General features: G+C 32.1%; 3 protein-coding genes across 4 annotated transcripts in view; 2 read left to right on the forward strand and 1 right to left on the reverse strand.

Annotated features, from left to right (window-relative positions):
- Positions 1–723: 723 nt before the first annotated feature.
- Positions 724–2538, reverse strand: LOC108904032 (60S ribosomal protein L23a). Its single transcript, XM_018706401.1, has 3 exons — positions 2455–2538; positions 1661–2127; positions 724–1154 (listed from the first exon to the last, which is right to left on the reverse strand). Exons 1-3 carry the CDS (start codon positions 2489–2491, stop codon positions 765–767), a joined length of 894 nt encoding a protein of 297 aa, XP_018561917.1. The 5' UTR covers positions 2492–2538; the 3' UTR covers positions 724–764.
- Positions 2539–2786: 248 nt separating this feature from the next.
- On the forward strand, positions 2787–4091 carry LOC108904023 (ras-related protein Rab-34). The gene is made up of 6 exons (XM_018706392.1): positions 2787–3022; positions 3218–3319; positions 3376–3440; positions 3498–3631; positions 3758–3962; positions 4014–4091. The coding sequence occupies exons 1-6, from the start codon at positions 2787–2789 to the stop codon at positions 4076–4078; spliced, it is 807 nt and encodes a 268-aa protein (XP_018561908.1). The 3' UTR covers positions 4079–4091.
- Positions 4092–4375: 284 nt separating this feature from the next.
- Positions 4376–27452, forward strand: part of LOC108904057 (NADPH--cytochrome P450 reductase) — a 38591-nt gene continuing 15514 nt past the window's right edge. The window contains exons 1-3 of one of the 2 annotated variants that reach the window (XM_018706441.1): positions 4376–4546; positions 22213–22397; positions 25538–25730. In XM_018706441.1, coding sequence (XP_018561957.1) covers positions 22222–22397; positions 25538–25730 — 369 coding nt within the window. In that variant the 5' untranslated portion in view covers positions 4376–4546; positions 22213–22221. Of the gene's footprint in view, positions 4547–20117; positions 20330–22212; positions 22398–25537; positions 25731–27452 lie in introns of those variants that run through there. The other variant, XM_018706440.1, reaches the window with a different exon arrangement.

Here is a 27452-nt window from a genome sequence, read left to right on the forward strand (position 1 = left end):
AACTCCGGATACTGAAATCTGATCTTAGAATTAATTAGTATTAATGTTGTTGAGATAGTGTTTACAATAGTTTTTTTGTAGTTAGTGTCAAAAATGGCTTACGTGTATAGCATCTCGGTGTTAATGGATATCATTTTAATTTATGGTGAAGCAAGACATTTGTGTTAGTTTATAGAAACTGGGTAACACAGACCCACGTTTTTACATGTCGGTAGACAAAATTTTGAACTAGTATGTCATATTATTTTTTTACTTAAAACTACAAATTAATTTTATTAATCATTAATATTGGCAAAAGCAGTTGAATTTACCGACATAAAATGGGTGTTGTAAAATTCTATTTATTTCTTTCCTTGCAAAATTCTTTCAAGTTTTTGTACGTTCATTTTTTATTACACTTTGCCGCCATGCCGGTTGCCTTGTGTAAGGTCAGTCGATCAGTTTCCAGTGCCGTACAGAAGTATATTATTAAATCATTTTGGAACTGCCCTTTTTGATTTTCTTTTACAAAATTGTATCCTGTACATCTAAAAATTTTTTTTGGATAAGTTCTGAATCAACCTGTATATGTATTTATGGGACACGCAATATATAATATTTTGCTAAAAAATAAAATAATCCAAAAAATCATGTCATTTGTTCAATTGTCTAAAAAGATCACAAAGGAATAGAGTTTTGATGTAACAAAAAATATTCTAAGTAAAAAAAATAAAAACAGCAACATATCTCTCACCCTTTATTTAAACGTAATGTACAAAAACGGATTATATGATGCCGATTTTATTAGCGACATCCAAAGCATCGTAATCCCTGGCTAATCTTACGTACGCCTTCTTCTTACCGTCTGGCCTGATTAACGTATTCACTTTCGCTACGTTAATGTCGTACAATTTCTTCACGGCGGCCCTGATATGGTGCTTGTTTGCCCTGGTGTGCACCAGGAACACCAACGTGTTGTTGTCCTCGATCTTCTTCATGGCGGCCTCAGTCGTCAATGGGTATTTGATGATGTTGTACGCGTCCATGCGGGATCTCGTCGGGACACTCTTCCTGGGGTATTTAGGATTTCTTGGTGGCCTGAGTGTCCTTGGACGGTGAAAATGGACAGACGTACGGATCTTACGCGAATGCGTGCCATTGGGGCCTTTAATAACCTTTGGAGATAAAAGCGATTAACAAAAAGTAACAACCACGAAATTCAATAATGTTTAAGGAAATGTCAGTCTTGTGTAAACGATTTTTTTCATTTATCTTTCAAAGAGATTCCCACACAGTAAATCATCATTTCCGCACTACAACTTGTGCAAAATAAAATATCAATAAGTAATAGTATTATTATTAATAAGAAGTGGTCAGTTATACGTCAAATACGAGCTTGGCGAGCTTAGTCGTAAATCAGAGACTTCCTCCAAAAAACAAGTAAACAGTGGCGCTTACAAAGGTAAAATGTAGTACATATGTGGAATTTAAAATACAAATTGGATCTATAATAAATAGTTTGAGAAAAGAAATTTTTGTACAAACAGGGCTGGCAGACGTGAACTGATTATTCATTTCTAAACCCTTTAAAATCGTACTGCACTGGATTCCTTGACATTTCAAGATAATAAAACGAATACGATTCGAAATAACAAAAACAAGTATAAATAGAATAACGTACCTTTTTCTGGATTTTTAAAGCTTTAGCAACAGGCGCACCGGGAGCAGCGACGGCTGGCTTTTTGCCAACACCCTTTTGCTGTTTGACGGGAACGTTTTTTTTCGGCTTGGCAACGAGGGCCTTTGGCGGAGCCTTAACTTTACTCGCAGGAGCTTTTCCAGCGGCTGGTTTTTTAGCAGCTCCCTTTGCAGCGGGTTTGGCGGCGCCTTTACTTGCTGCTCCCTTGACAGACGGTTTAGCAGCTGTTGTGGCCTTTGTTTTAGGAGCTGCAGCGGGGGTTTTGCTGGAAGCTGCTTTCGCTGCGGCTGGTTTGGGTGCTGGAGTTTTTGACGTTGCCTTCTTTTCTGCAGGCTTACTTGCGGCTTTTGGAGCTGGGGCAGCTTTCGACGAAGAACTTGACGCACCAGCGGCAGCAGCACCGCTAGCTGGAGCGGTTGCTGGCTTCTTTTTTTCTTCCTTCTTAGGAGCTAAAAGAAGAACACTTAAGTATATCTATGTGACACCTAACCTTAAAAAAAACAATACATAAACAAGATCAGTGTTGTGTTAAACTGAGTTTTCATATCAATTCAAAGAGATTCCCACATGTTTATCATCATTTGTAAGTGAGAATGACAATTATCAACTTTTTACTATATTTACCATGTGGATAGTACCGCGTGGCTTTTTATATATTTTTTTTGAGAAATGGGTAGTTAAGAGACAAAAATGTTATTGCAACAACTAAGATAAATATGAAGTTTTGAACTGTTTCAAGTTAACTAACAATTAATTATGGAATAGAGTATAATTACCGGATTTATCCGCTGACTTTGGCTTCGTAGGTGCCATTTTACATGAAAGAAACACAGTAAAAGGAAGTTAACCTACAAGTTTTGACTAACAATGCTGTCACGACTAGGGCAGTCATTACGCGCTAAATTTGAATTATAAATAGTAAAACTTGTGAGCACCTTTTAAATATTTCTTTTCATTTTATAGATTGAATCACCCCACAGAATATTATATTTACAATAATGATCATCATGTTTATGATTTTTTGGAGAATTATGTATATATTCTGGTGGCGTTGTTGGAATAATCTTGATAGTTCGACAATACAAACAAATGTTTGAAACTTTTCAACATGCCACAAGTACAAGGAAGTAATATTTTAAAAATGTTAAAAGACGAAGCACCAGAGGACAGACGTATTAACTCATTTCCAGAGCCATACAGACTAGAATATACTCCCTATCACACAATCAATTTTAGTGAAAGGGCTTACAAGAAATGTTTAGAAGAAAAAATAAATTGGCTAAAGTTGTCTAAAGTAATAGTTATCGGAGACGTATCGGTTGGGAAAACTTCAATAGTAAACAGGTAAGTTCAATAATATTTTAATATTTTGCGTTATTATATACAATTTATTAATTAAAGTTTCTAATATAAAAATCAATACTTTTTAGAATTTATGCAACCCTATTTACTACATGTTGAATATACGGTTGTAGCTGTCAAGGGATATATGAGCAATTTAGATTAATTTTATAAATATAATTTAGTAACATTTTTCAGGTTTTGTAAAAAAATATTTGATTCTAATTACAAATCAACTATTGGTGTGGATTTCGAAGTAGAGCGATTCGATATACTACGCGTGCCATATAATTTACAAATGTAAGAATAATATTCATTGCTATATTTGTACAAATTTAATAAATAAGAACTTTTAGATGGGATACGGCTGGACAAGAGAGATTTAAGTCAATTGCTCAGTCTTATTACAGAGGAACACAAGGTAGATATAGAAAAATATGTAAATGAAGTTTAGTAAAACTTGATAATTCTGTTTCAGCAATAATTGTAGTATTTGATTATACAAATGTAGAGTCTTTATATCATTGTAAAAATTGGTTAAGTGAAGCTTTGACTGCGTCATCTTCGCTATGCCCTTTTATATTTTTGGTGGGAACAAAACTGGACTTAATGGTAACATTAAAATGAGTTTCCATAAAACATAAAATTATAACTCTTGATCTATGTGCCACTGCAATGTTTTATGGGGAAATCAGTTTTCATGGTAAAGGTATATTAATTTCATTAGTTTATTTCTAGAAAAAATATGCATTGAAAAATATGGAAGTAAGTGTAAAGAAAGTTGCAAAACGGATAAATGCCGAGTACTGGTCAGTCTCCTCAAAAACTGGGAAAAACGTTAATAATCTCTTCTTCAGAATTGCGGCGTTGTGTTTTGAGGAATCCATAAAAAGAGAGTTAGAACTAAAGGAAAAAGAAGTTTTAATTGGAACGAAATTAACATGTATGTTGATCTAAGCAATGTTTCTCTATAAATAATCTCATTCCATTTTAGCTTCTAACAAAAATGACCAACGAGAGTTTAAAAGCAAGTGTGAAGGTTTAAAATGTGTTAAATAAAATTTTATCCGTCTGGTTAATGTGAATTTATATTGTGTTAAAAATTTTATATCATTTAGAAAATACATACAATCAGTGACTATAACAAGAATGTTGAATCTTGTTATAGTCACTGATACAATTTACTCGTGCAATTTATTTGAACCATCCGCCTCAGTTGTAGGCAACCAAACATACAAACATGGTTAACGGATAACCTAAAAATCTAGATTCGACCCCTGCACGTTATGTTAATAACAATACTACTCTGTTACGATATAACTAGAATTTTTAAGGCAACATATAACAAAGAACAAACCGCGTTTCGGGTTCACATTAGCAAGTCCATTGGACTGCAAGTGGCATACTAGTTTGACTTAAAAATTTGCATCTGCTTTTTTTATTAGATTTAGTTGAAGTGATTCTGTTTAAGTGTTAAAGGATAATCTGTTCGACAATATCGGTGTATTGAGAAAATTACATTAAAAGGTAAGTTTTGGAAATGTTGACGTGTAAGAATTGGTAGGGATTAAAATGAAATTTGAAACATGGCGCGTAAATGGAGTCTCTAAAATTATGTAAGTTTATTAACGTTTTATTAAACAAAGACGTGGAATAATTCTGAAGATGATTCTATTCCAATTTTGTGACGGCACAGCAGTAGTTGCATTAACGAAATTAATAATTACTTATATATCTGATTATAATTTAAGCATGAAAGGCTTAGGATTTAAGGTATAGGATTCTATATTTTAGCTCAATATCTAACAATTTATATAAAAAAACTTAAATATATATTTTTTTGTATACGGAGGCATGTGAAAGATTTTATAATAGGATTATTTTAGATTTTTCTCGAGAAAACTTTTTTAGCGAAATACTCTCATAGGTACGTACTCTACAAAATTTTCAAGGAAAAATGTCCAAAATATGAGTACCCAAAAACTAAATAAAAGCATCCAAAGAGTCGTTGTTGAACCCCTGAAAACGTGATGTAATGTGTTTTTCGAGTTGCGTAGGAAATCGAAAAAAAAAACGTACATTATATAGTTATAAACGGATTGACATCATACTAAAAATACGAAAAATTCGAACCTATTCCTGAAAGTTAAATCGTCTTCATCTTAACTGTTTACTAGACAGTGCAGGTGTAATTCAATGTTGAACGGGGCTGTAGTCCACAGAGTAGTTGCTTCTTACAACATCATTAGTCAAAAGTATTTGCTAATATATCAAAACAAACATTTCGTTGAAGTTACGTGAACGGATGGACTATTACTATAAAAAAATCGAGACGTACGTGAGCATTCAGCCATTATAAAGTAAATTTTTATGATATACCTAAGTGTCAAGGTGGACTTCTAGAGCAATGTTGTGTAAGCTAGGCATGTCAGTTACAAGTCGTACGCTCCGATTGCGAAGGAAATCCCAGCCAGGTTGAAGAATAGCAGAACTACCAGTAAACGACATCATAATAATTAACAGTGTCGAAGTTAAATAAAATTAGATTGCAATTTAAGAAGAATTGCAGCCATTTATGTATACTATACAACACTTTCTACAGAACTTAGATATCTCATTTATTTTTCGAGATATCGGGTTGAAAACTTTTAAAATAAACAGCCTGTATATTTTGATGATGGAGCTTAGTAACAATTATCTTATTGTTTTTCTATTTTTCGCAAAAGTGATATAGAAATTAGAAACTTTTCTGTATCCGTTATCAAATATACAATATAAGTACATATTCGATTGAAAATTGTTAAAGCTTTTTAAAAGTTCCTTAAATGATCAATTTAGTACCTACTCAGTGACACTCAGTCTACTCTTGACCTTTGATTCTCGCTGATTACGGTGAGCATTATGTAAAATTTGTTAACGTACGTCACATTTTATCAATTACAATACAATCAAATCTGCACACAATAATAATCCAATGCCCAGGTCATTTAAATAAGAAAATTGTATGTCGAGTTCTGGGTCGAGTTAAGCGTATAGCAAATATTTTTACGTTTACGACATAACTTTTAGTTTTGACGTTCAAGTTGATTTAATGATTTAAAAAAATCGTATAGCGTCACTATTTTTAGCCTTTGTGCTTATCTGACATTAGCAGCATTAACTAAAATATTTAATGGCGTGTGCTTTTATCAAGTGAAATAATCACATAATTCTGAGATAACTAAAAGCAAAAATGCATTGTAACATCATAAATGTTTAGGCCCCACTTTTATCTTCTCTATTGTACTTACTGATAACTTACTATCAAATTTTTTTATTACTAAGACCTAGCCTTCGTTATTATCCATTTTTAAAACTATTATCAAGAGTGTTGTCTATTTCCATTACCCTATAGTGTAGTGGATTTACATTATCCGTAGGCATTTCTGATATCGTGGTCCCACGTTGGGCGCCATGTCGAGGATTTTTGGTTGTACCCAATGTCATTATCCTTTAACATGCACCCTTACGCTTGTGTCGCCTGCTAACGGAGCACTGTCTTTGTTTATGACTGTGTGGCCTCCTTAATGTGCCTGTATGGTAGCTTTAGGGGACAAAATCTGGGTGGTACGTGCTACGTGAGCTATGGGAGCGTTGAGATTGTTTTAATTTTTTGGTAGATATTTAACTCGTCAGTTTGGAATATTGGAATTGGAATTTGGAATCTGAAAATCATTTTAGTCTCGTAGCTATACCTGTGTAGAAGTTATGACTGTATTATCGGAGTAAAGCCTCTATTATGCATTACAGTTTTATGTCGTGCGATAATATGTTATCTCGGATTTTCGAAAAATAAAATAAAAATAAACTGTTATATATATACTGAATGAATAAGGACAGGTAGTGGTTATTTAAGAGAAATTTTAAAACTAATAAACTCATTAAAGAAATAATTACTAAAAATAACAATATCATTAAATTTGCCAATAACAACATTATCTTATCTGAATGGAAATGCAGTGCTTTTATAGCTACAACTGCATGTTTGTTATTAAAAGTATTACAGATGTAATAGTTCTGTAATAATTATTGTATGCTGTTATTTCTAGTATTACGTATTAACAATTTAATTTTACTTTACATAAACGATTCTGGAAACAATCTATGCAAAACTACAAATCTATAAACGCATATATGAGTACACCTTGAAATATACTGGGTGTTTTGGAAAAAATATCATAGATTTAATTAAGGTCGGATAGAATACCAAAAAAATAGGAATATTTTTTCTTATGGGTCTTTTGTTTTAGTTAAATCAAATTTTAATCATATTTTTCCGAGAAAAGCAATGCAATGCAATAACATTTTTAACCATCTGCTTTCCAGGTAACATTTTACGACATAACTTTTTTGATATTACAATTTTTATAGTATTTGTCATATATTTTAACGTTAAATTTAATTTTATACATAAGGGGTAGGTACTTGTGTTATAATCGTTGACAGTTCGCCGTTTTTCAAGAAAAAACCAATTGATTTGTCCCCAAAATCAATCACACAATCAAGCTTGTGCTCCTTAATATACAAGGTGTCCAAAAACGAATGGGTCATACTTCAGGGGTGGCTTCCTTGGACGAAAATAAACCTACTTAGATCAAATTACCTTTGCATAATTTTATGTCTTTGACAGGTTATTTTATTATTAAATCAATCAATCAACATAAATGCTCTCGGGAATTCATTTTATTTACAAAGGTGCTTCCGCACTACTCGAGGTTTGGCGAGCAAATCGCCCATCTATAAATCGACTTGCCAGATGAAATTCACGCTAATTATGGTCGAGCCAAAGCAGAACAAAGACAGCTTGATTTATGGGCGATTTGCTCACTGCATTTTTTTACCAGCGCATTTTAAATAAAATAAATAATAATTTTTTCCAATGTTTAAAACAATATTTCGTCATTGAAAAGAAAAACCAAAATTTTTCATTTGAAACGAAGCACCCTATGCATATACAGGGTGTTCGAAGTTTGACTGCCTTAATTTTAACAGACGATATAATATATTAAAATAAACAAAAAAAACTTATATGACAAGGGTCCTAAGCTCAACAATTTTTACTTGATGTACAAAAGTTCAATTAATTAATCGTTGTAATAAATTTAAAATTCGATAAAATTCATATCGAGCAATGTGACAACGGCGCGGCGGTTTATTATCATGTGGTACTAAGATGTCCAGCAACCACCAATACGCAATTCAGTTGGTATCTGGATTCGACCGTGTTGGGAGTGTTGCGTACCACTATTTCCTTTTCTTGAGGTGTTTTCCAGCGAAAATTGGATTTGAAGGTGTCGTGCATGCATCGAAAATGGTGGTGGACATTTTAAGCATATGTTATAGATTGTTTTGTACTTGTGCGTTTTGGTAAGTACCTAAATTATATTTAATACGTATGTTTATTTGGACGACGTGAATCTTTGGGTATTTTAATTCCTGTTTTAAGAGATTCATAATTACTAAAATTCGAGCTAAAATTTAAGCACAACACTATCTTCGTACTACAAAATCGAAACATTTTATTTTAATTTAAAAACTGGAAAATAATGTCTTGAAATTTACTAAATGTTTCACAATAATAGTTGTTTACATTTTTTCCGTAGTACAAGTCTGCCGCGTGTACATGTGTTCATCAGCAGGTTAAGCGCTGTTGTCACGTTGTGATGAACCTCCCCAATATTAATACTCGCTGTATTTTGAAAACTATTAATCTTACGCCCCTGTAATATACAACTTTTTTGTTCATTTATTATTACCCTGTCTCATGCTGAAGTAATGGCAGTCAAACTTCTTACATCCTATATAGTGGCGGTTTTTAATTTGCGTGTTTTGACTTCTGACACGAGTTTATACCTCTTTATGTTATTGTTAATAATTATTTCCTGTCACGCGAAATGAACACGGCATTATCTTCAGACTGTCATTAAAAAAATATCATGTAAACTATCGGACTAACTGCTTGTCTAACTATAAATTTTCTCCGGTTTGCTTACAATTACTGTAATCTATGTAATACGTACTGTGGATTCTGTGACCTTGTATTTAAATCATATTTTGAAACAAACAGTGTAATTAAGACATTGTCATATTTTTTAGACACGTGCCTGTAAATTCTATTTAGACAGTAGAACGTTCCTTTGAATGCGACTAATACACCTCCCTGAAAATAAAAATTTATCTGTTTCCTCGATTATTGTGCATAAAGTTACATAGGTGTTGGGTTCATCGGAGCACACCACACTGTATAATAAAGGGCACATTAAGATACTGTTGTTAAGAGCGTATATAAAAGAATTGCGTGATTTGTATTAATGACGGCATTTTTAGTATAATAAGTGGAAATCGATAACATAAGGATTAGATGATTAGAAGATATTATCTGCCGAAATTTTTCGAAAGAAAGCGATAAGATGTCTGTAATGACCAGTTGTGATGATTAGCAAATATTTATATACTTTTATTATCTACGGGTAGTCTCTCAGAATATCGATACGTAATATCACGAGTACTTCTAATGTTTCAAGTTAGAATCATGATGCTGCTTACTGAATAAATTGTCAATATTATAGTAACTATAAATAAATAATAAATATTATTTTTCGCTATTGTTAATTCAGAATGATTAAGTAATAAAGTAAATCACAAATAAATAATGACAGACAAAAAAACATTCTGTTTATTATTTTCTCCATATGATCCGTATATTGTGCGTCATTGTAAAACCCGTCTGTTTTGATCTTTACGAATAATATTCAGGGAAACTAAACTCATGACGATCGTACCAGTGGCTAAGTATTAGGTTAAAACAAGTGTTGCGCCTTTTGTTTATACAGGGTTGGGCAAATGTGTCGGAACACTTGTGTACAGCGTGAACCGTAAGTTTGATTTAAAAATAACTTTACTTTATTTTTAGATATTACGGCGTTGTGAGCAGTTTTTTTAAATGGACGGCCCTGTTTATTTAAACATGTTTAGTCTGCGATTTATTGTTTTCTAAATGTTGAATAAAACAATAAAACAAAGAGTGAACATTTTATTTAATGAAAATAAAATTTGTTATTGCAAAATATGGAGCACTTGAAAATTAAAAAAAAGATTCATAATAAAATGAATGTGCAAACTGGTGACCTTCAGCAGCCTGACATTATGCTAATCGATCAACGAAGGCTTTTAAGGAATTTTGAATGTCATACTGTGATATTTCTTAAACGGTCATCCTAATTACATCTTCCAACTCTTCTAACGACTGAGGTTTGGTCTTGTAGACGACAGATTTTAAATGGACCCAAAGAAAATAGCCTAATGGACTTAAATCTGGCGATCGCAGTGGCCATTCGATATATCCTCTTCGCCCTATCCATCTCTACGGAAATACATTATTTAGGTACTAACGTCAACTTCATAATGAGGCGGAGCTCCATCTTGTTGCTACCAAATGTCATTTGAGAGTAGTTCAGGATTTGCTTGGTTTGGAAATAAAATTACTATAACCTAACCTGCAATGATAACAATTATAATTCTCAAACTATGTATAACAATAATTTGTAGTTTTACTAAGTTTCGGTATATAACGAGCGTTCAAATAAAAACGTGGTCGAAGTTGGCTCTGACACATTGGACGTAGGGAGTAGCTTATAGCGACCAACTTAACCTCATTTCTCAACGAGCTGTATAGCAGCTGTCAGTTTCAATAACGTTAATGACTATATAACTTTATTTTAAAGAATAATCGTGATAACAATAACAAACAATTAAAGGAGCTGCGGAAAGTGTCCCCCTCCTTGTTCCAAGCACTTTTCACACCTGTTCCTCAAAGAATTAAAGACATTTTCTAAGATGCTCGGGGTATTGTTAATTTCACGAATCTTGTCTATAAGTCGAGCCTGCAGATGGTTTAAATCAGGAATAGGCAGTTCAAAAATAGTGTTTTTAAGGTAAGGCCACAAAAAGAAATCACACGGCGTAATATCACATGACCTCGGTGGAAATTCCTGTTCAGCATTGAGACTTATTAGTCGATTTTGGAAAACTTCCCTCAACATATTCATCGTCTCGCCTGCCGTATGTGCCCTTGCGCCATCTTGTAGAAAGTAAAAGTTTGTAATTTCGTTTTCTTCCAGCTGGTTAACAAAAGGAGCGATAATTTCTTCTCTATACCTTTGCGCAGTAAGAGTACCATTAAAAAGAATAGGTCCATAAATCCTCCTTCGATTGAGAGCACACCAAACTCCAATTTTTTGAGCGTGTAGAGGACCCTCGACAAAAAAGTTATCTGTTTTTTCAGAAGACCACATTCTCATATTCTGTGAGTTTACGTATCCACTTAAATGAAACCAGGCTTCATCAGAAGTTCACCGTAGTTGTTTAAAAACCAATCACAAAATACAGCCCGTCGCGGAAAATCAACTTCATGAAGTTCTTGCTGACAAGTTAAACGATAGGAGAACAAACGCAAATCTTTTTTTAACACTGTGTGGCAGGTACCGACTGATACTCCCACCATTTGTGATAAAACACGTACAGAAGTTCTTGGCGCATTTTCCATTATTTGTTGGACATTTTCTTTTAATTCTTCAGTCCGCTTTTTAGGTCGGCCGCTTCCTTCTTTTCTTGTTACACTGCCCGTTTCACGAAAAACATTAATACAACGCTGAACTGCACTTTGAAAAATTTTGTACTCAACAACGCCGGGAAATTGATTTTGAAATTCTATGAAACATTCCTCAAAAGAATACTTCCATATTCCATCAATCTTGCGTCCATTTCTAAAGTAGGACTCTATGATAAACACTTCTTGTTCTTGAGAAAACACCATTTTAAACGCTTTTTAAAACGAAAATATTCAAATTGATAGCGGCGATATAGCGCTTTGACAGATGACGTTTAAGTTCATTTGCTATACGCTACGCCCTACGTCCAAATTTTCAGAACTAACTTGATCACGTTTTTATTTGAACGCTCGTTACATATATCCTCCAGAGAAGAAACAAAGAATCGGTCATGTTCAGGGCCGGATTAAGCTATGGTGACGCCCGGGGCTACAGCCCCCATAGCCCCCCCTTAATCCGACCCTGGAGATGTTCCTCATTGCCTTTGGAAGAACGGACTAGACATAGGTGGGTATGTAGATGCATCATATAAGATAATTATACCTTAAATGGTTTTGAAATTCTGTAATTTATAACATAACACTTTGCTACTAACAAATAGCCAATATACTACCTAAGGTAGTTATAAAAATGTCGCTAAGTAGTAATAGAACTATAATCAATTCTTCAAATTATTGTATTGTTAAATAATATGTTTATCACGATTATAATCTATTTTAATGCACAAGTAAAATATTTTTATTACTGTCCTGATCAGCGCTTTTCCATGGACATCGAAAACGACTGAATGAGATCAAAGTGCCGACAATGGAGCGAAATTTACGGTTTACGGTATGTTGTGGTAAAACAATGGTTAAATTGCTCCTATTTAATTTAAAAAAAAAGTTGTGAAAACTTTTACGAATTAATAAAAATATCTTTGTTATTGTTCATTTCCATAAAATAACTCCATAAATAACTTATCTCTTTGCTTGTCCTTATATTTGCTTTGCACCTGGTTAGCATTTACGTTTACAGTTAGCAGCACGAGCTACAATGCGATACAAATAGCTGCGGGTTTGTTCTCTGCAACTGCAAAAAAAGTGCTGATGCTGATCGAAAAATTATCACAGTGCATTCGTTTCGTAAAAATTGACGCAATTTTTATTGCAAGCAGTTATAATCGTCGACTACAAAGTCGTTTCATGGCGACAGTAACGATGACACACACAGCGGTTTTTGCCTCCGTCTCGGTAGTCGATACGGCACTATCGGCAGTTGTTTACTAAGGCCTAAATTAGACACACACCGCTACCGGTCAACGTCTGGTTTTTTAAAAACGATATATTACGCCGCTGGCTGTTTTATTGCCATATCTCATTATTAGACAACGGAAACTTTGTGGCGACAATCGAATAAATAAACAGTGGTAATGTGTATTGTTTGGCAAAGCGCGTTGCAGTAGCAGAAATAGACTAAACCTATTGTCAAGCCGTGTGCCGCTATATGTTCACAATACACAATGCTACTGACTGCTATAAAAACACATGTCATACACTCGACCAAGCAAAGCGTCACACACCACAAACGAGAATGAAGTACATGGTCAACGTCTCAGCAAACGTCTTGATTGTTGCCAAGCCAACAGGGCAGGCATTAGGGCGCCGCTAGATACGTATCGAATAAATTGATCGATGCGAAGCTTCAAATCAAAGGCAGACATATGCATGTTATTGTACAATGACGCGGATAGTGATATTACTAAAATGTGAAGTAGTTGATGTTTCGCCACCATTAGTAGAAATAGTATCTATTAAAAACTTCACAACTATTTTATATATCCGCCTGTGGCCTTGGTAAATGTTGAAAGGTCATTTTCATTTGTGAAATGGGTATTTTGTTAACGTTTGCTGGTACTTATTATTACGTACTATTCCAATATACTTATTTTATGGTATGTACCATGTGAAATGTTTAGTGCCCTTTTTTGTTTCATACTATTACGCAAATACATATTATACTCTCATAGTGTAATGACTGCAGTTATAGGAAGGCAACGGTTGTGTCATTTTTTGATTGAATAAAATTACATAAAAGTGAACCACGCCTACAACCAACCCTGTACCACATTGTAGCCGCCATAACATTTCCGATCTCTATTCATTATATTATATTACTCTGTTATCCACACAAAGCTAATTTTAAAGCGGTTTTTGAAATTACGTAGGTAATAAATAAATGATATAGATGACTTGAAGGGATGAAGAAAAATTAATCAGTGAAGTAGAAATTCAGCCAGGACTAATGTAAGGGGAAATTTTTAAATGTTATTAGATACTTATTTGGTTTACGAAAGTATTACCTTAGTTAGGCGGAGCATAAACAAAATCTCATGATAATTCCTGAATATCGTGATAATATGATAAGAAAATAATAGAAGAGATGAAATTACGAATTTTTTTGGTTATGAAAAAAAAAAACAAACAATTATAGCAAATACTTCATGTTTCTATAATATACCCTGTGACGACAAAACTAGACACATTATCCGTTGGGTGTTCAGACTTTGTGGCCCCACGTTGGGCGCCATGTCGGGGAATATATTGCTTGTATTCCTTGACGGTATGCTAAAGTGGTCTTGCACCTTCATACCTCCATTACTGGTTTGAGCGACGGTACCGGGATGATCGGACATCTCTTCTTCACACCAGCACAACGGATGCTTAGGATTAAAGTACGCTAACGCCGTCGCTCTTCCCTCATTGATGGCGAGTTACTTGGTCTCGCGATAATGATCCACGCTCTAACGTTTATACTTGGCACTTTTCGTTTGTCTGAAGCACTTATTGTTTGCAAGGTCTCCTTGGAGTACATGGTTTGGAAGCTTTGAGAGTTTGTATTGTTAGGCTTCCTTACAGTGCAATGGAAGCTTTAGCAGCTTGTAAGCTGTGGGAGAGCAGAGCGCTGCATTTTGTTTACTTTGCTGCCGATACGCTGTGTGTAACCACTGTAAATTATGCAGTTGCTTATGTAATAACGCCACATCAATTTTGGTTTAAATTGATTTAAATTGTATTTGCTTGAACTATATATTTTGGGGGTATTCATTGATATGTATTTAATGTCGATTGCGTTAGCTATTCTACATGTTCATTATGCATGCAATACGACCCTGAATAAGCGCGTGCTGATTAGAAATTGATTATGATTATTGTGAAGCATTTTGGCGATATGGAATTGTAAAAATCGCAATTTAACGACGTATCTACACTCAATGCGGTATTTTAATCATAATATTCTTAATAAATGGGAATCATATTTGTTTTTATCTGAATCATTCTCTGATTCTCCATAATCCTTGTCAGCATGATATTCACGAATGACTTCTACGATTAGATTGCTGACTTCATGTTAAAACGCAGTATTGGTTCTTTTGCTCGTTTTTTAATAACATAGAACTCGTACCATTTTTAATTTGTTGCTTGTATAGATTACAATAATATACCAAAAAAAAATTATGTAACATTACAGCATGCATTTACAAACTGTTATGCTCTAACAACTGGGTACCTACTCTTGTTATGTGATGAATTTAAAAGATTCTCTTCATTAATTTCCTGTGATGTGGTTGGACCTACTTTGGAATTCCATCAGAAATAAAATGGCAGAATGAGTAGTGCTCAATAATTTCGATTTTCGTCTGAAGAACTTTCCATTTACAAAAATGTCAACATTCGCACTACCTGTGTGAATCCCTCAGATTTACAGATTATTTCTTGTGAACACGTGAGTAGTGTTTTGAAAAAGTGGACTGTTGTGAGTGTCTAGAGAAGTAACGTACCAATTATATTTTTATTTTACGTTAAAAGGTAATTGAAATTAAATCTAAAAATTTTCCTAAAATTCCCATGATTGTGATAGAAACATTTCTAGACTTGATCTGTACAACTTAGTACCTTCTAAAGTAAAGTAAAATGACAAAAGTTAATATCCTTGTTTATTAAGGCTAATGTTCTATTAATAATGTGTAGTGAAAAAAAAGTTACTGTCATATGTGTCCCAAAAGCTAAAAATATTAAATAGGGCGTTACCTTTTGATCTAGAGATTATTTACATTTTTCTTGTTAAATTTTTTGAATGGGGCAAAATTCGACACATGTAAAAAGTTGTGCGGAATCGGAAAATGCAGTTGAGAAAATAATTGAACATCAATTTAATCAGATACGGCGGAAAACGATTTTTTAATAAAAAACACTCAGTTTTTGCAAAGAATGGTGTAGGGACACATTATAAACTTTTCGGAAATATTCGCGAGAATTTGTTGTTCACCTTCCGGTTTGACCGGAAATTGAATTCATTAATACTTGTTTTTGACTAATTTAAAAATAGCGTAGCACTTTTTGTAAAAAAATTGTTTTGATGTTCAATTGTTTTTCTGATTACATAATAATGTCGCAATAAAAAAAATATGGGCGTTGTACCATTAACACAATGAGTAGAATTCAAATATGTATATTTGGAAAAAAAATCCTCAAATGGTAGTACCTACGAAACTTGTTACAATTTTTTCTAGGCCATTGAAAAATAGTATCAATTTTTTTGTTCGAAATCTAAACGGCTGTATAACCTTGTCTCTGCATATTTTTAAAGCATAAAACTTTTTATGAAAAAGTGTAAATTCTGAAAAAATTATTTATTAAAATAACAAAATAATTGTAATGGTTAAGAAAAGTTCCTAAGGATACTAGGAACTAGTAAGACTTAATTAGCATTTATAAATTTTGATTTATAATCATATTGATTATATTATTATAATATTGTTTTTGAAGGAATAACTATTTCAAATATTGCTTATAGTAACTAAGGTACTTGGAGTGTTATATGGATACGCCGAGGGTAATTATTATCCTATAACACCCGTTGTACCTGCAACGTTTAATGCCTTACTAGTCTGTTATTTACTGTGAAAATTAGGAACATAAAGGTAGTTGATATTACATTTGTTTGAAATTTAAACTGCATTGACGTTAATAAATGTTACAATTCCTATTATTGGTAAGTAACGTTCTAAAATACTTTCTGTAATTTAATTATTTTTTGGTATATACAAATGTAAATAAAAGTGGCATTATTTTAGATAGGCACAGAAAGAATGCAAATTTCATCGGTTTATTTCTCTTTACGGATATACTAAAAATTATATTAAACAAACATAGTTTATCCTTTTTAATTTTTGCGACTTGTATGCAAAATTCCTTTTGGTATAAAAAATTGGGAATAAATTTATTAGTTCAGAATTAAAATTTGCATTCATGCCTCAAACTTGTTGCCAACCATTTTAATTTTGCACTGATTTCTAATCAAAAAATATCATTTTAAAATTTGGTATGAGTATAAATTTTAATTGTGAACGTTCCCTAATACAAATTTTTGATGTTTGGAAAACGGCATAAAATATGTTGTTTTTGATTTTCAATTGCCTGTCGATTATAATTTTAATAGCGACATTTATAACAAATTGCACAATAACGTCTAGAAATCTAAATCTTTCTTTATCCTTTTAACGAAGTAGTTACTAATCAACATGACTAATATTTAATTTAAAAATCTGATAAAGCAAGGTACGCAAATAATAAGTATTAACTAGTTATGCCTACGTAGAAATCAGATGGCAGGGTAGTTTCCTTGAACTTAGTTGTTTTTGGAAGATATGGCGATATATTTCAATTAATGATGACATATTTTATCATTATCTCAACTTTTATTTTCCTCATATATGTAGAATAAAATATTTTACGGAATAAAACTAACAGTAGTAGATAGTAACAAAAGTACAAATTCAGTTCGAGTGATCATATAACAAAAATAGTGAAATTTTCAAGAACTATTTCGTGTTAGTGATGACCTTTCTTGAGGTTAGTCTGTTGTTGCTTAATATTAATGTGTATGTCTTTGGAATTATACCGTTTTAAGTAAAAGTTCGAACGAATAAGATTACTCTTACTTTATGATCTTGGGACAAAATTATTTTAAAGAGACAAAGAGTGACCGCAAAACAGCATATTTTTAAGTGTGGACTTACACGCCCTCATTAATCATGAAAATAAATTATTTCCTATTTGTAAGATTTTATTTTATAGAAAAAATACAATAAGAATTGCTTTTATTCTTATTGATATTATTTATACATTTCAGTTTTGCGTCATCATATCAACCCCTAATTAGGGATGATTTTCGACATTTTTCGAAAAACTAAAAAATATGATCATATTGATTTTTCATTACCAATAATTTGACATATGCAGAATATTTTTAGGATTTTTTTTTTAAGGTCTCTGGTAAGGGTGAGAAAATAGGCTAACTTTGCGGTCACTCTTTAAGTTCGGAAAGGGAACAGTGATTTTGATGATAACGAAGAGGAGAAGACGAAGACAATGACGGCCAAATAAAAAAAACAGTAGACAGTAGGTCAAAGTTGTGAAATTGCAACGTAAATACGTCAGTGTTAGAAACATTAATCCTTTTTAATTATTTTATTTTTGATTTTAAAAGTTACAGAATTGGTTTTAGTTAAACTATCAACTCTGTATAATTTTAATATGTTTAATTCATTTTCTAGAAATAAATTCTGTTGACTTGTCATCATCACGACATTTTACTTCCATCGAAGCCAATTAAGATAACAGCTGTTATTATGTTTCTGTCTAGAAAAAACCTAATGCATACATCTAATTAATTTATAATGATTAAGTAAATACCCTCAACATGCAAAATAGAAATAGTAGGAACTAGAAATGATTACTAATATTTTTTTGAAAATAAAAAATAAAAACTAGCTTTTGTCCCATTGTATACATATATAGACGCATTAATTATTAGAGAAATATAAATCATGAGAAACTGACCATGCGAAACATTCTTTTATTTTAATCGTTTTTTAAAAATTATTTAAAAATCAATTACTTTCGTCTTGTAAAATGTTTATATTTGTAATAGTTTTTAGATTAATTTATGACAAATTTAATGGTATAATGACTGTCTTTTAAGCGAATCATAAATTCTTGGCAACAGACAGAGCAAGTCATAGTTATATCGTATATAAGAAAAGTTCGTATTTGATTAAGTTCACAACAAACACTGACCCCTATATCTGTTATAAGAAATACATTAGAAAGTGCAGCAAATTAAAGCGGTACGACCAAGTGCCTCAATATAAATAGATAAACGGAGTACGAGTCTATCCTCACAAACTTGATAAGTAGGTATTACTTATCTCTCCACGTGCTGTGTTTGAGCAAAAATAAGCGATACGTATTTGATTGAAATTCTTAGCGCGGGATATTTTCATTTGAACGAGATCTAAAAAAGGTGTTACTGAAAGCGCCTGTCTTTGTTTATGTTCACAAAAAGAGGCTGCATGTTTTGACTTCTTAATATCCCATTCTGTCTGAGTGTTACAATTAGTGCGTGTCATAGGCGTATAAGAGTGTCGTTGTGAGTGTTCAAATCAAAATAACACCAAATGTACAAGAGGGGTATCTTTATTTATAAAAAAATGTGATATGAGAAATATATTTGTGATGTTTGTCGGAAATTTACAACTTAAACATGTCCAAAAATGTTTTGTTTCCTAACTTTCAAACATTTTTTCCAAGAAATTGTTAAATATAAATTAAATTATATCTGGAAACTGTGAACAGAAAAATAACGGTACAATATTATTTGACTTTCATAACCTTAAAATATTGTGTTTTTTAATTAATCATTTGCTATTATAATTTTTTTTCAGTAAAAATTTGAACTTTCTTATATACGGTGCTCCAAAAAATTAAGCTTCATATTAAAAAATATTAAAAGATGCTTTGAGTATAATGCTTCACTTTGTGGTAATAATTTCACTAATAAAGTTGATCCCGAAAATGCAAGGGTAGAGGTAGAATCAGCAAAAATCGGGGATTACCGGTCTCTAACCTTCCAAGCTGAGTACTGCTCGCAGGGGAGATTTTCGAGCTTCGTGCCCATGGAGACTTTTGATCTGGACACCGAAAGGAACAACATATCCAAAATTCGACCGATTTCACCGAAAGCCAATTTCCGTTTGATTTGTGAGGGGTAATTTATGGCAAATTCTGATACAGTTCGAATTGCAAAAAGTTTAGTTTTTGGACAGGGTAGGCTCGCTAAGTCTTGACAAAACGGCAAATTCCGACCATCAAAATCAGACAATTTTAAAGCTAACGTACATATATCTAGAATGAAGAATGAAATGAAAAAGTGAAAGGAACTGTTTGAAGCACAGACAATCTAATTATTTTTTTAGATTTAGAATCATCTAATTGTATCTGGAGTTTCTAGAGCGTGTCATTTCTCCTGCGGACTTATTTGCAGACTCGAATATCGACCAGTCATGCAAGGGGACGTGCAATTTAGGTGTTTATTTGTTTCTATCCATTTAACGAAGTACGTCATGACCACGGCGATGTTATCGCATATATTTAACAACCTGGCGTCGTTGCCATCGGCTTCACACTCTCAAGTCAATCGCTGGGTCGCGAGGCGCGAGTGCTTCGGTGTTTCTGATAAAACAGACGGTGGACAAGTTTTGTGATACTAGATATATTTAATTTATTTATGCAAAATGGTTTTTAAGTACGGACTTTCGTGGATCAGCTCCATGTTTATGGTGAGTTTTAGCGACGTATAACGCCAAATTGATTTGAAAATGTTTTCATGACCTTTTATTTGTGGTACATTGGTTTTATTCATATTTTTTTGCTTACAAGAAATATTTGTCTCCAAAATGGAAAAAGTTAGAACTTAACAAAGTTCGTCTGCAAACAGTTTCATTTTTATACTGTTTTGGAATTCATAGGATCGTCATTTACTGAAAAAAATTGATACTAATTTTTTCCATTCATTACCACATTTTTTCATTACTAATTTGAATTTAAAAAATATGCAATAGGTCTTATCTATATTGAAAGATTTTTAAAGGTTAGTTTATGTTCTGGTCACAATTTTCATTGAAAAAACTGATTCAATGCAGTGCAAACAAAACTCACAAAATTTAATATGGATCAATTTTGATAAAATTTATTATTTCTGTTCCTAGAAAATTTTTGAATTAAGTATTTATCAAAGTGCTGTAGGCTAAGGTTGGAGTATGGTTCACCGTAAATGTCACCTCCTAATTTCTTTATTATTTTTTCAAATATGAAAAAATGTATGAAAATAAAAATTATATGTAACTCTTGTAACAATAATAATAAAGACAAGAAAAAGTGTGCCATAATATATTATAATGTATTAAGAAGGACCATCTTGTACATTTTTGTAAGAAAAGTAGCTTCAAAATGGCCAGAAATATATAAAACTTTCAGCTTCAAATAGTGGAAAAAACAAATTTTCACACTGCAATTACTCATAATTTGTAGTATTTAACGTGAACTTTCAAACGCCGTCAACAGAATTACAAAATACCTATTCAATCAAAAGAAAAGCATTTTTCGAGTTTTTAACGGCGTTTGTCTCGAAAACTATGCGTTTAACAAAAAAATTGCAATAGACATTTTCTTCTTAAAATGGGTCAAAGAATAGGAAAATACTTTTTATTTTGCCAGAAACTAAGTTCAGTTTTTTTTGTTAATAAAAAACTTATCGACATCCGGGCAAACTTCTACCCAAAAAATTCGTGTTCTACAGCTCAAAATACACAAAAAAACACTTGGGTAACTCCATCTAAATGAAGGAGGCAATTGGGACCCCCCTGGCTACAGGACTAACAGGCCAGGTGTCATTTTATACAGCTGAAAACTGAATTTTTAATTACTTTGTTCATTCTTGATTCAAAATAATCTTTTTTTTCTGTGTACTAAAATTATTACTGTAACTGTTGAAAAACTGGATATATCTATCGCTTCAAAGCTTACAATTTACCTTATGTTGCTAATTTTAATGGAAAAATTTACGATTTTTTAAACCCATTAAAAAGAGTAAACGATCATTTATTTATTAGGATCTAGAAGTCGTTAAATGAAACAAGCCGTAAGCACATTTCGTAAATGGTATTATATCTGTAACACTTTCTATGTATGAATAATGTAAGAATGTTTAAATGTATGTAAATGAAAGGTCACTTTTGACGAACTTGAATGAGTCTGCCAGTTTTTTACTGCTTAAAGTACCTTGGTTAGCCATGATTCTTGGAAGGTAATAATAAATAAACTTTCCAAATATAAAGCAGGATAAATTGGATATTTGCTTTGTTAACGCAGACACAATGATAATTGAATGTTTATCTTTTATGCTCTGACGATTACAAAATATAAAATGTCATGCCAACATATAAATAAAAATATTTAATAAATATCTTAGTTTTGTTATCGTTTTAACTGTTACAGTTATTTCATTATAAATTATTATTCATTATTTATTTTTTCTTAATTTTACTTGAGAAATATCTCAATACATGTAAGTTTTTGAAGGGACACTTTGTTTATCTATTTGCGTGTGTCGTCTAAGGTTACAAATTTTTGTTCCATTACTGACCAGCTGTGATTTTTTCAGGGTGCAATCATGGACGAATCAGAAGCGAAGCTTGGTACACAACCCATCCCTGAGGTATCTGATCCCCTTTTTAGCACCACGGACCTTATCCTGATGGCCCTATTGGTCGGAGGGGTCAGTTGGTATCTTCTCACCAGAAGCAAGAAGAATACCGTGGTGGCCAATGGAAAATCGTATTCAATACAGTAAGTTCTTTAATGTACCTATTAGTATTTTAGATGGGGCCAGAATCAGCAAATGGAGTAAAATTATAGGAATATTTCCAGTAATATTAGGAATTGGGTTTGCTTTAATTTCGCCTATTATAGTTTTTGGTACTAGAAGACACTGTATACGATAAGTACAAATATAAATACAAAATAGCTATTCAACACAATTAAATATTTAAAAAATTACTGATGTATAAATGAGTGTATACGTAGGTGTAATGTTTATCGATAAACTTCAGTAATAAGACCGTTATCAACAAATATATTGTTTTTAAACAATGCAAGTCGTTAGTAACTTCCATTAAATGATAAATTAATAGTTCCAGTGGAAAAGGTCATTAGATTTCAATTTGAGCTATGACATATATTGTTGTCAAATGTCATTTTCCTTGATACATGTACATTGTTTTTCCTCATGATATTCCATAGAAACTTAACAATGACGACACACAAACACGTCGTACTGTCAGTAAACACTGAAATAAATTACAAATCTACATGTACCGTGTCGATTCCAGTGGAAACTAATAACACAATCCCCTTCTCGTAAACCAATGAACCAAAAATTTAGTAAAATTAAGCGACAGGTTCGTCTATTCTCATTTCGCAGAATTAACGTTGGCCGTTGTCATATCACATCAAATGTATTGATATTATGTAATTCACCTAAGTGAGATCAATGTCATAGGCTCGGTCAGAGATCATTGATACTGAGATCCACAATCTAACCACCGTGCTTTTAAGTATTAAAAACTTGAAATGATTTTGAATATTATGTCAAATGTATCAGTATTTTTATTTATTTTTTATTGTGTATATTGTACCTATAAAATAACAAAATTAAGTATTTTAAAACATACCTACAAGTAGATTAGTTTTACCTGCAATTAGTAACATATGTCTTGGTCCAATTAAATTGGCCTTTAAATCTTAATTCTAATAAAATAAAAGGGTTTTTCAAAATAACTCAAAAGAGGTAAGAGCTAGAAAAAAAATCGAAGAAATCGAAATAGAAATTAAAAGTTGTAGAGCATAAAATTCTACATAAAAAAGGTCTATTGACTTTTTCTTGTACTAATAAAATTAACAGAGTTAGGGAAACTAGAAGTTAAGGGATGATTTCAGAAATTTAAAAAATCATATATGTCTACTTAAGCAGAAAAATGAATGAATTTTATAATTTTTTTTCAATCTACTCTAAAAATTGTAAACTTTCTTTTCAGAGAAATAAATATTTTTTAAATTTTTAATAAAAAAGTTATTACAATATCAAATGTTTAATCGTTAATTTTTATGCTTTAACACTAAAACGATTTTTTTCTATGCCATTCGATTGATTATTTAAAATAATGAAAAGTTGCTTTCGAAATTTTGTTTTACGCCAAAGATAAAAAATCACTTTCGGTTTGTGAAATTGTCATAATTTTTTATTAAAAATTAAAAAATATATCTATTGCTTAGTAAGTTTAGATTTTTTAGTGTAGATTGAAAAAAAAAAAATATAAAATTCCTTCATTTTTCTGCTTGTCATGATTTTTAAAAATTCTGAAATCATAACTTAACTTCTAGTCCCTAACTCTGTTAATTTTAATAGTACAAGAAAAAGTCAAACGACCGTTTTTATATAGAATTTTATGCTCTACAACTTTTATAAGAAATTTTTTTTTAGCTCTTACTCCTTTTGTGTTAGCTTTATTTTATCTTTTTTCACCCCTGGCCGGGGGTTGAAAACAAAATTACTGTCACTAATTGTTATTATATACCTCAAACTAACTTCTATAGAAAATTCAGGTAAGTTGACCAACATTGCGACTTAGAGGCCCATTTAATTGGACTAGTTATCCACATATTACATAGTTAATATTTAATAAATCATCGTTCGCATTGCTGTCAAAAAAAATAGACGACTTTAAAATAAGATGTCGACACAAAGGCAATTTATCTTTTTTTTTATACAGTGTTTAAGAACTTATCCAAAAAAAAAAAAATTCTGGATGTACAGCGGACCCTTACAAATACAATTTTGTAAAGAAAAAATCAAAAAGTTCGAAAATGATTTAAAAATACACTTCTGCACGGCACTGGAAACTGGTCCACTGTAAAACCTGACCTCGCACAATGCGACCAGCATGGCGGTGTGATAAAAACGGACAAAAACTTTCGCAAGGAAAGAAATATGTAAATAGAATTTTATCGCACCTATTTTATATCGGCAAATTCAACTGCTTTTGCCTTTATTAATTAATAAAATTAATTTGTGTTTTTAAATAATAAAATCATTTGACATACCCGATGTTACAACAATTGTTCAAAATTTTAACCACCAATGTGTAAACACATTTAGGTCCGTTGTACTCAGTTTCTACGAACTAACACAAATGTTGTCTTGTTTCACCATAACACAAATGCTTCACCATAAATTAAAACGATATCTATCAACTCCGAGTACACGCAAACCATTTTTGACACTAACTACTAAAAACATATTGTAAACACCACAGATAACAGGTAAATATCGCAACGACGATTGCAAAATCCGAATTCAGTATTCGGAGTCGCTGAGGCGCGTGGCAAATGACGCTAGAGACTACAGTTGTCCAGCTATGTAGTGGTTGAATGTACTATAACTTCAATATTTTTTTTCTCGGAAACTAAGGATTTTACAAACATTTTTTTTACGATATTGACTCCATTTCTCATGCCCAAACTTTTTTGGATAAGTTGTGGATCACCCTGTATAATCATGTTTCATTACAATTTCGTTCTCGGACATTTCGTTAGTTTGATTTTAAAAGTTAACAACATACCGTAAACGCATACAATCGAACTCGGGCTTAGTATTCTGGAAAACACTTACTATTACCTCTAAAAAACTGACCTCCACTTACAGTTACATTACTTAAATATATTTCTTAGTGTCTTGTAACAAGCAATTTCAAATAAAAATGCTTGTGCCATCAATCAAAACTAGCGCGACATATAATTATGTTCAAGTTCATTAATTTTTTATAATAATCAGTTAAAAAAGTAGGCTCCATTAATAATCACTGATGATTAATTAATTATTTAACAAAATATGAACCGTTGGAAGGTGTTAATGTATATATATTTTTCAGACCTACATCGATGGCCCTACAAACTTCCTCGGACAACTCCTTCATTAAGAAACTGCAAACGTCCGGAAGAAGCTTAGTCGTATTCTATGGAAGCCAAACGGGCACGGGCGAAGAATTTGCCACCAGATTGGCCAAAGAAGGGGTTAGGTATAGACTGAAGGGCATGGTGGCTGATCCGGAGGAATGCGACATGGTAAGTCTTAATTGACGTCAACATAGAAATATTAATTGGAAGTTTTTCCTACTTTGTCGTATACTTAGACGACGACGGTTGCTAAAAGTGCCTAAAAATGGCAGAAAATAATATTTCTAATAATGCACTCTACACAGCATCGGTTGGAGAACCTACAGCTTATTTAATGATTATCCCTATGGCTGAATCACTTACTACGACGTGTCATTCCCTCTCAACCTCAGCGGTACGCAATATGTTCGCTTTTTTGTTCAGTAAGGTCGAATTTATTTGTTTTTGTACTTTAGCAAACTACAAAAAATTTTTCACTGATTGATTAGTTTCACATCTATAAGATTGTGGTTATACACAGTATTAAACAGAAGGCTTTGAAACAATGGCAGGAAATGCTACACTTTTTTTTTCTATGTCATTGTTAATATTGATTAGGAAATTCTAAGAATAGAATAGTGCAAAATGAATTACATAATCCCCTAACATTGGTAGATTCATATGTGCGTGCGTATGATTAACCTTGGAAGTAATTTATTTAAATTTTAAATATGTAATAGTTCATAACTGGACTGACTATATCGGGGATTATTAGGGTATAAGCGACACGTGTTTACTTTTTAATTCCAATTCCAAACTAATCTTTCGGTTTGTATCGGAACAAAATTAACCTTGACTTCGTCATTCATAGAAGTGGATAATGATATGCGAGAAAGTTGCGGCTGGAAATCTTCCTTTTATCCATTCATTGTAATCTGAGGGTTTTTGCTTTACTATTCCGTTAAATACATAAACTGATGAATATGAAAAAGTAGATTATTTAATTTCATAAAAGCTACTTACCCCATACAGGAATTATCGTCCTTTCTGATGTTAATTTCTTGTGTCATTGTCATGACATTATTATTATCTAATAAAAAGTTTTCAAGGTATTATGGTTATTGGAAAACATGTATATGATCCTAGTGATTTAAGTAATTACTTTTAATAGCCACCACATTAATTTGAAGCAAAAAGTTCAAAGTTTAAACTACTTTTGCTTTTTACGGTATTTTATAAAATAGCTAATACTGTTACTCACGTGAAATTGTTGTGATAATTAATTTAAAAATATAGGAATGTTTTACTCAAATAATAATTTGTTTCAAATTACTAATTATCGAAGATTTGATTGTTGAATTGATTGTGTTTAGTCATTATCCCTGGACTAGGGTTGTTAATGGATTGGGACAATTTAATTACACCGACAAATACCCTTCCCTTAATGCAGGAAAATATACTCAAATGTACAATGCGGCTATTATAAATATTATTGGAAATGATTTAAATAATAGAGATACTAAGATTAATTAATAACTGGAATTTTTCATTTATTCTAGTTTAGGTCGAAATATTACTTACGTGAAAACAGCGACGTACGTAAAAATGCAATAAAAACAGGACGTAGATAAATACGTCTTTTATTACGACTTTCTGAATGGAATCTATCCATTTTTCTGTATGTATATACAGCAACTACGGATTAATTGCCAGAAAATAAGTAGAGTTTGCTCTATAAACCTTTTTCCTGGGGGACGTGGTATTCGAGATACGGGGTGTTCAAATTTCCAAAAAAAATATGTTTAGATCTTCATAATGCGCTGAACGATTTGAATGAAATTTACTACAACGAATTCACTTAATTAGACCTTTTATAGAATGTAATATTAACCTCGTGACATTAACCAGTGG

Source organism: Anoplophora glabripennis, unplaced genomic scaffold, assembly GCF_000390285.2.
Source record: "Anoplophora glabripennis isolate ALB-LARVAE unplaced genomic scaffold, Agla_2.0 scaffold14, whole genome shotgun sequence".
Lineage (NCBI taxonomy): Eukaryota > Metazoa > Arthropoda > Insecta > Coleoptera > Cerambycidae > Anoplophora > Anoplophora glabripennis.

Bases quoted from the DNA above. Each gene is read 5' to 3' on its own strand.
- LOC108904032 (XM_018706401.1), bottom strand. From the start codon at position 2,491: ATGGCACCTACGAAGCCAAAGTCAGCGGATAAATCCG. The intron at 2,128-2,454 runs GTAATTATACTC...TTCTTCTTTTAG, and splicing joins AAAGTCAGCGGATAAATCCG to CTCCTAAGAAGGAAGAAAAA. The intron at 1,155-1,660 runs GTACGTTATTCT...TTATCTCCAAAG, and splicing joins CTTTAAAAATCCAGAAAAAG to GTTATTAAAGGCCCCAATGG.
- LOC108904023 (XM_018706392.1), top strand. From the start codon at position 2,787: ATGCCACAAGTACAAGGAAGTAATATTTTAAAAATGTTAAAAGACGAA. The intron at 3,441-3,497 runs GTAGATATAGAA...ATTCTGTTTCAG, and splicing joins TTATTACAGAGGAACACAAG to CAATAATTGTAGTATTTGAT. The intron at 3,632-3,757 runs GTAACATTAAAA...GTTTATTTCTAG, and splicing joins GAACAAAACTGGACTTAATG to AAAAAATATGCATTGAAAAA.